Source organism: Carassius carassius, chromosome 31 (genome assembly GCF_963082965.1).
Source record: "Carassius carassius chromosome 31, fCarCar2.1, whole genome shotgun sequence".
Classification (NCBI taxonomy): Eukaryota; Metazoa; Chordata; class Actinopteri; order Cypriniformes; family Cyprinidae; genus Carassius; species Carassius carassius.
The window spans coordinates 2,294,029-2,308,043 of record NC_081785.1 but is presented as its reverse complement, the minus strand read 5'-3'; the positions used below and the strand labels follow the sequence as shown (position 1 = coordinate 2,308,043).

The 14,015-nt window shown below is 36.1% G+C and overlaps 2 protein-coding genes across 2 annotated transcripts in view; one reads left to right on the top strand and one right to left on the bottom strand.

The window, feature by feature from the left end:
* Positions 1 to 230: 230 nt before the first annotated feature.
* LOC132111321 (myc target protein 1 homolog) lies at positions 231 to 1,898 on the bottom strand. The gene is made up of 2 exons (XM_059518517.1): positions 1,778 to 1,898; positions 231 to 1,296 (listed from the first exon to the last, which is right to left on the bottom strand). The coding sequence occupies exons 1-2, from the start codon at positions 1,848 to 1,850 to the stop codon at positions 779 to 781; spliced, it is 591 nt and encodes a 196-aa protein (XP_059374500.1). The 5' UTR covers positions 1,851 to 1,898; the 3' UTR covers positions 231 to 778.
* Positions 1,899 to 3,968: 2,070 nt separating this feature from the next.
* Positions 3,969 to 14,015, top strand: part of LOC132111319 (nesprin-1-like) — a 117,974-nt gene continuing 107,927 nt past the window's right edge. Inside the window, exons 1-2 of the mRNA XM_059518510.1 lie at positions 3,969 to 4,050; positions 11,071 to 11,132. Of these exons, the coding sequence (XP_059374493.1) occupies positions 3,984 to 4,050; positions 11,071 to 11,132 (129 nt within the window). The 5' untranslated portion in view covers positions 3,969 to 3,983. The remainder of the gene's footprint in view (positions 4,051 to 11,070; positions 11,133 to 14,015) is intronic.

Sequence of the window (14,015 nt, the reverse complement as noted above, 5' to 3'; positions counted from 1 at the left end):
TCCCAGGAGGTCTTCTGCTGTATTTTCAGCTGTTCCTATAGTGTGTGAATGATTTACTTTAGATAATACACAAAAGGCTTATAATATTCTTTCATTTACTCACTGTTATATGAGCAATGCAATCATTCAGTGGTCTAGACTGTTTCAAAGTACATAATTTTATGCACCCATGTGCCACTTTGACCAAGATTGTTGGATACTTTGTTGAATACAATCACATATCACAAATATCAGTTCAGGATCAATAAGGTTCCAATAAGGTTTACTTTGTTAACATTGATTAAATACATTGAACTAACAATGAAAAATACTTATAGACTGCAATTATTAATCTTAGTTAATGTTAATTAAAGCATTTGCTTATACATCCTAGTTATCTGATAAGCTTGTCATTGTGTATTGTTGACTTTTTGACGAATTCCTTGTTCCACCTTTGTAAGGCACTTTGGATAAAGGTGTCTGCTTAATGCATAAATGTTATGTTAATGCATAAAATCCAGAGGGCACATGATCTAACAATGAACAGTTGTAATTAATAATTACTATTAAATGTATTGCTTATTGTTTGTAAATGTGTGTTAATGCAACATACTAATAGTGCGTTACCAGTGTTACCAATTAAAGTAATGCAAATGAGTGTTAGTACAGGATAAATCAGATCCCTATCAAATCAGAGCAAGGCTTTCAGTTATATTTTTTCCTTTTTGTCACCTTTAATCCGTGTTTTGGAATTTATATACGATCCTTTGCAAGTCCTTTATCTCTTATCACAGTGCAGTCAGGTACAGGACTCTTGAGAGATGTGGATGACACTGTCATAAGCAGGTGGTGGATTCTGTCTGGGTAGAAAACCTCTTAGACTGCCCTTCCCCAGCCAGAAGGACTCCGCTGGTTCTGCACTAAATGGATCTGTGTTGTTAGGAAGTGATGCAGTTTGGCTTTCATCCTCTGTTTGATCACCAGTCTTGTTAGACTTTTTTTTTGGCAGCCGAAACGTGGTGTTCTGGAAGCTGGGGCTTCTACCCAGCAGCTCATTGGGGTCTACAAAAGTCTGTCTGTGAACGCTTAAAACCACTCTTCCCACAGATTCACTGTTCTTGTCGAAGCCGTGACTCTTGTAGTGTCTGAGGTGGCAGTGCTGGTTACGTGAGCCCCTGGATTCTGATGATTGGTTTTGACCTCCGGCAATCCTGACCGAAGCTCTACGTCTTGACATCCATGTAAGGAGGAGGAAAATCAAGATCCCGATGAGCAGACCAATTAATATCGACAAGGAGAACGCCAGGATGAGCTTCTCTGGATGGAAAGGTTATTCAAATGTAAGCATATAATATAAAAATTAAATAATTATTGAATAATTGAGTTTGGGGGAGGGGGGGGGGGGGTTCCAAGTTGTAAATAAAACATTGTTGGAGAATGTTTTATATGAAAGTATTTAAATCTTTATACTTAAAAGATGACATGTTTAATTCATTGTGTTTCTTGCCATTTCTTAGTAATTAACTGTGAAATTTCAAGCAATTTCTGAGGGAAAATAGTTTCTAACAATTTTTTTTTTATTGCATGCATGCCACAAATAAACAATGCTGTTTAATAATAATAATAAAAATACATACATAAAAATAGAAAATTATTTTTTAAGAGTTACATTCTTACAAATCAGTATGAAATTGATTTGAATTATCATGTTTGCAAAGAGTTTATATAGGTCTAATAATAAAATGTACACTGAGGCAACTCAAGCAAAACAGTAAAACAAATGCACAGCAATTCTTACCAGCATCAATAGGTTTAAGTATTTCCCAAATCACATTAGTTTCATTTGAAGCCATAATAGTTAGCAGTAGCATGTGAACATGCAGCCAAACTCTCACTCCAAGCCCACAGGAACTGTTCACTGTGATTCTCAGGGAATATTGCACTTTATTTGTTTGCATGAAGGAACATTTTGTCGTCATTCTTCCTGCCTCTTTCCTCGTATAATTAGCAAGTGCTAGGCTTATCTGTTCAGGACAGAAATCCAGAGGAACCGGGCTGTTTCCTCTTCCATCGTTTCCTTTGTTCCAATGGACACAATGGCTTCTTCACCCATGTATATTATAATACACCAACTTGCACCAGACCTTTCTGCACTTTGAATGTTCTTGTGTAGATTTGTTTTGAGATTAAGTGGAGATAAAAACCGAACAATACCTTTCTGAAGTTTCGATTTGACAGAGTTCCCAAAAGAAAATGAAAATGAAATACCTTCTGGCATAGCACTGTACAGTATGTTTCATGAACATAGAACCAAATAATATTTTTTACAAAAACCCACTTTAAAGCAATCTAACTAACAGTGCGTAAAAATGCATGTCTTCTCAGAAGAAACAGGGAGAGGGTATGAATTCCCAGCTACTAAAAACCTCTTGGTTTGGTCTACTGGTTCTCGCAAATATTTAAGTGAAGGACAATTTTTTTCCTAAAACAATAGAAGGATATCCATACTCTTTTTATTACAGAAACAGGAATGACCAGCAGATGTCATTATTGACACATGCAGCCCGTGATCGATCTATCTATCTATCTATCTATCTATCTATCTATCTATCTATCTATCTATCTATCTATCTATCTATCTATCTATCTATCTATCTATCTATCTATCTATCTATCTATCTATCTATCTATCTATCTATCTATCCGTTCTCTTTCATTGAGTTTTCCCTTCATCACATATAGATGGCGGTAAATGTCACTTGAAGTAGCACGGTCTTGCAACATTGTTTAAAGGTTTCCATAGCAACAAGTGTAACAGTTTCACCATCATCACGTGATACACGAGAGCGCTGCAGGAAATGAAGCGTCATCTGCTGACGCTAATGCACGCGCTACAGATTGACAACTGTACAAACAAACAAACAAACTAAAATATAGTCTGATAAATCGGTGCTGCTTTTCTTGGAGATTTCCACCGTGTAATCACGGTGTAATCTGCATGCTTTTGACTGCAGATATGTATTTTACGTGCATACATTTGACTGATTAATATACATGCAATTATATCATGCATTTCATGTGCAATGCACAATGAAGATGAAATGTTATCCCTGGTGGGCAAGGGCTTCTTTAATTATGGATGCGCTCTTATTACTCAGGTTCCATATGATAGCAATCAGTCAGTAAATCCATAGATTATAATTATTACACATGGAAAGAAAATAATAATAATAAATAAATAATAGCAATTTAAGTGACGTAGAAGGGACCTGGTGTGTGTGCAAACATGCATGTTCAACATGACTACAGTGTGCATACAGTACTTTAAATAGTGCTGATTTTGTTTGTGCTTCATCAACAAATCCACCTTTAAAGGGATAGTTCACCCAAAAATGGAAATTCTGTTACCATTTATTCACCCGCATGTCTTTATGACTTTATAACTTCTTCTATTTTTAAACTCCTAAAAATAGGTTTCGGTAATAGAAATAAAGCTGACATAACATTACACATATTAGGTGAAAAATTGAGAAATGTTGGTGTGGCAGCTAACTGAAATTAGTTTAAGTTTAGGCAACAGAACTAAAATTACTACAGTTGATTTGGTTTGTGCAAACATATTGATTTAAACCTGTTATTTTATATATGTTTCCTCAGCTAAATATGTTTTTACAGTGTGAGTTTGTTCTGCCTGACACCCATGCTGTTACTTTTCCTTCTCGGTTCACTGACTGTAGATAGAAGAGGACTTCTGATTGGTCGACTACTTGGGTGAGCTACTGTATATGAAACCTGCTTTTCTATTGGGCCACATCGAGCTCCAGGAGTTCCTGCATCAGAGAGCATGAGTGAGAGAAAGAGAGAGAGGCAGCAAGAGGAAGAGAGAGTTGTAGGAGGGGCAGATGGGGATGCCCTTTAAGAAAGTAGTGCAATATCTGCATTCTGCTGTGCTGACTGCATGAGTGATCCGGTGTCAGAGGAGCACAGGACTGTAGAGAGGGACCATGGCTTCCCTCAGCCTTTTCGGACGGTCCAGCAAGGACATTATGAATGTGATGCAGAGGCTGCAAGGTAGGTGATGCTGTCTTTCTGTTCTTTACCTTCCACAACCGTCCTCTGGCTCTTTGAGTCAGGAAGAATTTAGCTGATTCAGTGCCTTCACACCAAGAGTTTGCCGGATGCCTCTTGTTGCACAAATGCACCACAAGACACATACCCACTTCAGAAATCAATATTGATGCTTTAGATAATGCCTGTGTGTGTCCGTCCATTTATCTCTAAACTAATGTCGACATCATATGCAACTCATGTTGCTCTTATGCCAGTGTTGCAAACATAGAAATGTCCAAGGGAATCATGTACTTTCATTATGATGGCTTGCGGACACATTGGTTTAACAGATGATGGCTTGAATTGACTGGTTTTGTGCTTGAGGACATGTTGTTTTTCTCTAACCAGAAATAGAGGATCTATTTGTGTCGTGTTGCTTTCTGCACATTTTTTGGACCTAATTTTGTCAGCTTGGTGCTGAAATAAATTGGTCATTTAGTTGAGTGAAAGTGACATGACATACAGCCAAGTATGGTGACCCATACTCAGAATTTGTGCTCTGCATTTAGCCCTTCCAAAGTGCACACACACACAGCAGTGAACACACACACACACTGTGAACACACACCCGGAGTAGTGGGCAGCCATTTATGCTGCGGTGCTCGGGGAGCAGTTGGGGGTTCAGTGTCTTGCTCAAGGGCACCTCAGTCGTGGGATTGCTGGCCTGACACTCAAACCCACAACCATTAGGCCACAACTTCCCCTGGACCTATTTCTGTAAAATAGCACAGAAGCCATGTAATCCAACTGCAAAGAGCTGTATTGTTAAGTTGCTCTAGTAATGGCTGTTGCTATTTCGCAAAGAAAAATGATAAAAGAATCTTTGGAGATTAGATTTACATTTAAAATAGTTTAGCCTGTGAAGGTCATCATTGTTTTTTTGTTTGTTTAAGGAAGTTGTCCTTGACAAAGGCCCATTTCTAACACTTGTGTTGCCATGTAGTGAATTCTTTTGTTTGGCCTTTTTGCTTGGATGATATTTACTTTGTTTATGTTTTAGTTTACATGTCATATCAAACGGTGGATGTGTTAAGACACAATGCTGCCGATATGGTGCTTCCCAATCCCAACATTATGGGTCATGTTTTTAAGGTGGCAGGAATGGTTTAAATGTTTTGTGGTTTTTGGACGAGGGAAAATATAAAACCACCCAAAAGAAAAACACAGAAACGATGATTGCCCTTCTGGGAGTGAGAGATGACGTTATGATGCAGGGCTCATGCTGATCGCAAAATGTTTCCATAATCCACCTGTTTTTCTGTCCAGTTTCAATATTATCCATCATGCTTAAAGGGACAGTTTACCCAAAAATGATTTATCACTTATTCACCCTCATGTCTGTATAACTTAATGGAAATAAAGCTGAAATAACATATAATAGAAATATAAGGTGAAACATTTCATCTTAAAAATAAATAAATAAATTAGAAATAAATTAAAATAGAAATGTTGCTTCGGCAACTAACTGAAATAAAGTTAAATTATGGTACTAAGATGACCAAAACTGAAATAAAAATAATTTTAATTTAATTAAAAAAATTACAAAAGCACAAACTGAAAAAACTGCATATATTACACATAAAAGCTAATTGTAAATATTATAAATTACTATAATACTAGGTTTTGGATGTCCATATAACATAAGACATTATATAGTAGGTGGTGTGTATGGGGACAGGTAGAACCTGACACCTCTTTGGAAGATGTCCTCTCCTTGGAAGATGGAACAGATCAATATTTGGACTCCCTGGCATTGTGTGTCCATTCTTATTGACTGATGGCTGTTACTTGGCAGTGGATTGGGCACATCTATAAAAACTGGTCACAAATGAGCTGTATTTAGTCCTGTCATCTCATTCATCTGTCCCTTTACATAGATTTAAAAAATGGTTTGATGGCAACCCGTTGGTCGAGCACAGTGAGAGATCTTTGAGAGTGTTCATCCCATGACAGTGAAAGCAGATGTTTCTCTCTGGGCTTTCATGGAAGAGTAATAACAGCATCAGGCTGGTTAAATATTCTGCCCACTAATTGATTTAAGAATGATTTCAATTGCTTTTACGAAAGCAAATAGAGCAGAAATATATAGAAAGAGCAATAATAAAAGCTTCCTTTTAAAATTAATAACCAGGTCTTGTCCAAGCAGGCAGGGTAACACAATAATATACATAAGCAAGCAGGTGACTAGCTCTGACAAGTGATTACAATTCAATTTGTTCAATTTTTTTTTACATTTTTTTTTTTTTATGTAATTGAATTCATTTGAAACTCATTTTTTTCTTTGATATGATATTTTGAGTGAAAATGTAGGATTGGATTGCATGATAAAAAGTGTCTGTATATATGGCAGGTGTTTGTGGAGGAGGGCTTGGAAAACAAGATTTTCTATTTTAAAATAACATGCACTGATAAACAATGTGTAATAAGGCCAGGAAGTAACATAGTAATGGAGGATTCGTATTCCCTGTAGCCTACAAAAACTCACAATATTGTCCTTAAAAACTCATGAAAAGCACTCTTTATAAATAGTTAAAGGAGCTTAAGAATAAAAGTGAGTGGTATATGCACCTATCTAATGCCTTTAATGTATTTCCTATGTAACCTGTAAAGGACATTGTGCTACTTCCTTGTGGAGAATTCATGTTTATTTCTGATCACCATGGCAATACCCACATGCTCATATAGTCTTCAAGATGAAACAAGAAGCATTAAGCTACATAGAGGAACTTAGCATTCAAACACATCAGGAAGGAAATTACATATCCGTGATAACTTGCACTTCTTTTTTTACCGCCAAAAATTTCAAGTCGCTCATGCATTTTCAGCTTTAGTGTAGATCATCTGTTTAATTAGATGAAACAGTACCCAACTAACCCAACAACATATACAACTCACAAATTAGCAGTTGAATAACAACACCCTAGAAATCATCCAGGACTCCCTAGTAAATAAGCAGTAAATTTTACACCAGCAAACATCGCTCACATTCGATGTAAAAAAGATTTATGGTGCATGTTGAGTTTCTGAGGTGCAGTTTGGTTTAATTAGAACATATTATATGTAAGGTGTGTTCATGCATGTGGTCAAATGTGTTATGCATTGAAGGCATGTCAGAAAAGGCGTGTGCTAGATACCAAGGCACATTAACAGCGAATAAGGAGACATATGGTTTATGCGACAGGTCTGTGGTTACTGTTTTCAGAATCATTTCTTTTGGTTTCCTCCTCCTTTGTGACTGGCGCATGCCTGTTCAAAGCCTGTGGTAAAACCGTTTGCCATCTTCCTTTCATTGGCACGAATGATTTTTAAACAGCATCCATTTCCTTTAGACACATGTCTGATGAAAAACAGTTAGTATTATATCAGGAACTGTAACAGGAAGTGTTTATTGATTTATTAGAGCTGATTTACACCACTAATGAGTTCTCTTTGCATCATTGAGCATTGTTTATCACTGTAAAGCTATCTATCTATCTATCTATCTATCTATCTATCTATCTATGTTAATGTCTATCTATCTCTATGTATCTCTATATATCTGTATCTATGTCTATCTCTATGTCTATCTCTATGTCCACAGTATCTCTATCTCTATCTCTATCTCTCTCTCTAATAAATACATTGGCTTTTTTTTTACCATATTCGAATCCACACAATGTCAGGTCTTTTTAATCTGCTTTAAAGATCTCTGAGCTTTAACCCTGTTAACTGATAGAAACAAATCGTGACTCATTAGATGAGCATGTGATGGGAGTAGCACTTATTTCACTGATTACATTAACTTCTGGGACGGAAACAGTTTAAGGTACATTCCTCCATCTTTAACACAAAAGGCTTTTTAAGATATAAATACCTGAACTATGCCACAGTGAGTGAGCGGTGAGAGAAGTGGATTTGTGAAAGAACAGTTATATTTTGTAAATGCACTTATGTTTCAACGCACCAAAACATGAGATTGAATTAAGTGATTTAATAAAGCATGTTTTATTAAACAAGACAACACAAATCCATGCATGCCTGGAAGATCAAGACTTAACACTGGCCATGTCCATTTCTGGTTATAAGATGGTCTTATAATTATTGTACAACTAAATATATATCAGGATGCAAATAAATATGGATTGGGTTTGTTTGGAGCTCATTCTGTGGGTGATGATCAGGAATAATAGATAGTAATAGGAATAATAGTGTAGTTGGTTCCCAGTTGGCTTATAGACATTTGCCATTAATGCATGTTATTCAGTGTTATTAAATTCATGACATACATTTTTTTTTTCCATGGACGCGCACAAAATTAAAAACACTTTTCTGTTTTTAAGAAAAGAATTTCTGAGTGGAACAGAATATTAAATGTAAAACAGCTTGATTTGACTTATACACTTTTGATGTACTGCCATTCAAAAAAGTGCATCAAGGCTACATTAATTAGATTAAATAGTAATGGTGATAAAATAATGAAAAAGTATTACAATGTAAAATAACTGTTTTGTATTTAAATATATTGTAAAATGTAATTTATTCCTGTGATGCACAGCTGAATGAATTTTTAGCATCATTACTCCAGTCTTTCAGTTTCACATGATCTTCAGAAATCATTCTTATATGCCTAATTTGTTGCTCAAGATTATTATCTTATTAGATCTTGTTATCAGTGTTGAAAACAGTTGTGCTGCTTAATTAATGCTGAAAGATAAATAGATAGATAAAGTCCAAAGTTTAATACTAACTGTAAGTCGTTTGTTCGAATAACTAATATAAAGCAATATTAATAGTGATTCTTGCCTCATCAAACACCCATAATAATGTTTAATAAATTAATTGCACACAATAATGCCATAAATATGTATTAACATATCTGTGAAGACAAAAATGGTCACTTTCTGTTTGCTTTCTTTCTTACTTAGACATTCAAACACATTCAAACCCAGAGTAACTTTGTCGTGTCATAAATCCTTTGTTGTGTAGCATTCTGAACTGCAATGAATCTGATTATTTGTTAAGCCATTCCTGCATTAGGGTGTCTGCGGTGCTTGTAGTGGAGGCCTGGTGGAGTTCAAGCTGTTTAGCATGAGTACTGTCCCCCACCCACCCACCCATATAAATCAGGATAGCACCAGCTGCCCTGTGACATCACAGCCCCCCGTGTGCTGATTGGCCGATCAATGCCATAGCCGGATTGTATAGCTGCAGCTGTGGGATGCTATTAGAACTAGAACAGCCCTGAACACAGCATCCACACCAGCACGACTCCCCAGCTCCACCAACAACAGGAAGTCGCCTGGATCCTAAAAACTGCCCTCGATTAGCAGCCTATCCACAGTGAAGGAGAGAGACAGGGACAGAGAGAGAGAGAGAGAGAGAGAGAGAGAGAGAGAGAGAGACAACAGGAGGAGGAGGAGGTTTCATCCTCCAGTGCTCAGTTGCACTGTTTTCATCCAGAAAGCTCCTCCGCCTGCTCTGTTCTGCTTCCCAGAGGAAATAAAGGATAGCTGATCTGGTTTTCCTCCCTGGATAATACATGCGCACTTTCACACATGAAGGATAGAAAGAAACGGAGAGAATGCAGGGCGCACAATGGCTCACTTTAAGGACGTAGCTATGAAAAAGACCACATCTCTGAATCTGGTGACGGGATTCTTTCAGTATCTCCGTGGTAAGTGGGACATCAACATCTCCTCTCTTCTGACAGTGTGGGAGCCAATACCTTCAGATGTAGGTGAAACAGATGCGTGATCCAGATATGCAGTGACGTGTCTCTGGGTGATACGGCTCACTAGACATTATTGGCCAGCTGAGGTCTTCCTCGTCTTCCTCCTCAGGAGAGGTAATCACTGTGTTGGCACGAGTGCTGATGCGAACCTCTTTACAGTTGCGAATGTTGGATTATGACGGCTGTGGTGTGCTTAAGGCTGCACCGGCATGTCATGTGAGCTGCAGTACATGGATGCTTCCTATACATGCCCTGTGCATTGCATTAGAACCTGCATGCAAACATAGGATGCAAACATAGGTCTGTTGTGAATATGGCTGGTCTTTCTGAGCCTATCACACATAAATATGTCTGGTGGGTGTTTGTTGGTGACCTGAATGACCTTATCTATGTCTAAAAATGCTCTGCAAGATTTGTATATTGTGTGAACAGATGTCACAAAATTTCGTTACTGCTGTTTGTGAAGTCAAGCATCACTAGTACTTTTGCTCATACTTGGGGTTAATGATTTGGAAAGTATGAAACTTTTGCAAACAATAAAAAGAAATCTGAAAAAGAATATTATAGAAACTTGGGGTGGACACCACCTAGCAACACCCACAACACCCTAGGAACAACTCAGAACATCATTATAACTATGTAGCAACACCCTGACAACCACCCAGCACATATTAGCAACCACTTTAGAACATCTTTATGGCTACATAGCAGCGGCCTGGCCTTGCTTGCCAAATATTTTTGCAAATCAATAGTAACAGTATTTCATCTGCTCAAAACGTGCTAGCAATGCAAATCCATAGAAACAGCCTGTTAGCAACTCAGAACATCCTAGCAACCAAATAACAATGCTCAGCAACACTCTTACTGTATGTCCTTGAGAGCTTGTGGATTGCACATAAATAGACATTCTGAGAATATCCGTGTGGTTTTGTTAAAGATCTGCATTTATGTTGTTTATGCTGAGAGTATATGTGTAATAATGGGAATATTGGCACATGTTTCTGATATGATGTCGATGTTTTGCTCATGCCACGTGTGGACTCTCAGCTCTCCTGTGCTGGTGAATATCTCCTCTCTCAGTAATGAAAATGTACAGTATTCAGTAGTAAATCCTCTTGCATTTATTTCTCAAAAATATGAAAAATAACCAGGTGAGCCAAGATGACTGTGATCAGAATGAAGAAGACAGGAAAACATAATATCTCACTGGATATTGAAATGTCAAACATATCTGCTCATTTATGTGATTATTGTGCTTCTCTCTTTTGCAGATGAACAGGAGGCAGTGCAGAAAAGAACTTTCACAAAGTGGATTAATTCACACTTGGCCAAGGTAAGATGTTTTGCTGTATCTGTGAAGTTTTTCTCAAATTGAAAACCACAATCTTTATTTTGAACAGTAGCTACACTATCGTTCAAAAGTTTGGTTTCAGTAAGATTTCTTTTTGTTCCTGTTGTTTTAAGAATTAATACTTTTTTTCAGTAAGGAAGCATTAAATTGATAAAATTTTTGTGAGCTGAAGACTGTAGTAATGGCTGGTAAAAAATCAGCTTTGTCATCAATGTAATAAATTATTAAAATAGAAAACAGTTATTTGAAATTGTAATAATATTTCACAATATTACTATTTTTACTGTATTTGTGTTCAACAAAAAGCAGCTTTGGTTAAACGTTTTTTAAAAAAAACCTGAAAAATCTTTCCGAATCCAAACTTTGAACTGTAGTGTACTATACAAGTTAATCATGTAAAACCTAGCAAACTTGTTTTTGTGTAAATTGTACATGTTCTGTCTTTCTTTAAACTAAATGACACTTGCTTTTTAATACAGTGACATTTAAGTATTAACTGTTAAGTTTATTATATCAGTATATAGTATATAATGCTGTTGGAGTTACACCAGTGTCTCAAGCAGTGATGGCTGTGTTACTGTCTTCCTGTCTTTCTGACCCATCGTCCGTGAACAGTGAATGGTTCTTGAGATTTGCTTTGTAGCCTCATATCATAATGACTCTAAAGGGCAAATGCCTGTGTAACCGAGTAAAGCTCAGATGATTAAAGGCTGATCGTTGTGCAGGACAGTAAACAGTGAATGAGGGGGCGTAATGCTGTAATACTCTAATAAAAAGCATGTTTGTGCTGTGTGCTTTGAAAATGAATGCTGTGTTGTGATGGCCAAGATGAGTGGGTGATCTTGTGTTAGCAGGCTGAGCAGGAAAAAGATCTCTAAAAATGTGCACTGAATTTCTGAAATGAAGTTGTGATGTGTGAGATATATGGAAGCCAAACATGCTTTGGTAAATCATAATTATGGCAAAAAAGTAATGACATAAATATGACATAATAAAGTTGAAACTGACATAAAAAAAAGTTATGATGTAAAGCTGACTTTTTTTGCCATAATTAAGTTGAAATAGACATAAAACGTCATAATTATGTAAAACATTGATATTATGTATGTCATAATTATAGCAAAAGAGCAATAAGACATAAAAAATTGTGATGTAAAATACTTTTATATATTTTAGGATGTACTTATGCTTTCGGAAAGGTTGAGAATGAATGTTTTATAATATAGTATAGTATACATTTAATTTGACCTTTCCACAAGTAATTACGTTTTATCCCTTTTTATTTCACAATTATGAATTTTTATCTCATAATTGTAACTTTTATGTCATAATTTTAATTTATGAAAAAATTCATACTATAAAAATACTTATTGGGATATAATTATATCTTAGGAAAGGTTGATCATTTTAAAGTTTAGTTTTCTACAAAATTAGAAATTTTGTCACAATTATGACTTTATATTGCATAATTTATACGTTTTATGTCATAGTTATGATATACCAAAACATGTTTTCTTATGTGGCTTTCAAACAGGCCTTTTCATATATATTTACTGTATGTATATGTCTGTGAATGCATGTATAGTATATTTATGTCATATATTGAAATTATAATTTATTTTGACCTCAGAAACAACAAACTACTAACACCGTATGATACTGTATGACCATTTTTAGTAAAGTTGAAGGATTTTTTAAATGACCTGTCTGCTTTTTCAATTCAATTCAAGTTTATTTGTATAGTGCTTTTTACAATACAAATCGTTACAAAGCAACTTTACAGAAAATTATGTTTCTACAATATTTAGTAGTAGCTAGTAGTTTGTGCACGTTTGACAGGATTTTAGAAAAAGAAAAATAATAATAATAATAATACAAGACGTAGTCAGCTAGATGATGAACTATCAATATTATTAATTAATAGTAATTATATGATGCAGTCACACATGTAGCAATAATTGTTAGTTCTCTTTGTTGATTCAAGGTTAGGATCATCTGAGGTCCTCTGAGGGTCAGCATCATCTCTTCTCAGGTGTTCTGGATGCAGACTGGAGCTTGTGTAAATCCTAGTTACCACGGGATTTTAAATACACTCACAATTTAAGAGATACATTATTCGAATGCTTGGCGAAAGAGATGCGTTTTTAATCTAGATTTAAACAGAGAGAGTGTGTCTGAACCCCGAACATTATCAGGAAGGCTATTCCAGAATTTGGGAGCCAAATGTGAAAAAGCTCTACCTCCTTTAGTGGACTTTGCTATCCTAGGAACTACCAAAAGTCCAGCGTTTTGTGACCTTAGGGTGCGTGATGGGTTGTAGCGTGGTAGAAGGCTAGTTAGGTACGCAGGAGCTAAACCATTTAGGGCCTTATAGGTAAGTAATGATAATTTGTAACTGATACGGAACTTAATAGGTAGCCAGTGCAGAGACTGTAAAATTGGGGTAATATGATCATATTTTCTTGACCTGGTAAGGACTCTAGCTGCTGCATTTTGGACTACCTGTAGCTTGTTTATTGACGAAGCAGGACAACCACCTAGAAGTGCATTACAATAGTCCAGTCTAGAGGTCATGAATGCATGAACTAGCTTTTCTGCATCAGAAACAGATAACATGTTTCATAGCTTGGCAATGTTTCTAAGATGGAAGAATGCAGTTTTTGTAACATTGGAAATATGATTTTCAAAAGACAAATTGCTGTCCAATATAACACCCAGATTTCTGACTGTAGAGGAAGTAACAGTACATCCGTCTAGCTGCAGATTGTAATCTACAAGATTCTGTGTGGTGTTTTTTGGTCCAATAATTAATATCTCTGTCTTATCCGAATTTAATTGGAGAAAATTATTTGTCATCCAATCTTT

Coding starts and splice junctions, on each gene's coding strand:
- LOC132111321 (XM_059518517.1), bottom strand. CDS start 1,850: ATGCTACTGCTAACTATTATGGCTTCAAATGAAACTAATGTGATTTGG. Junction 1,297..1,777: donor ACTTAAACCTATTGATGCTG/GTAAGAATTGCT, acceptor CTTTCCATCCAG/AGAAGCTCATCCTGGCGTTC.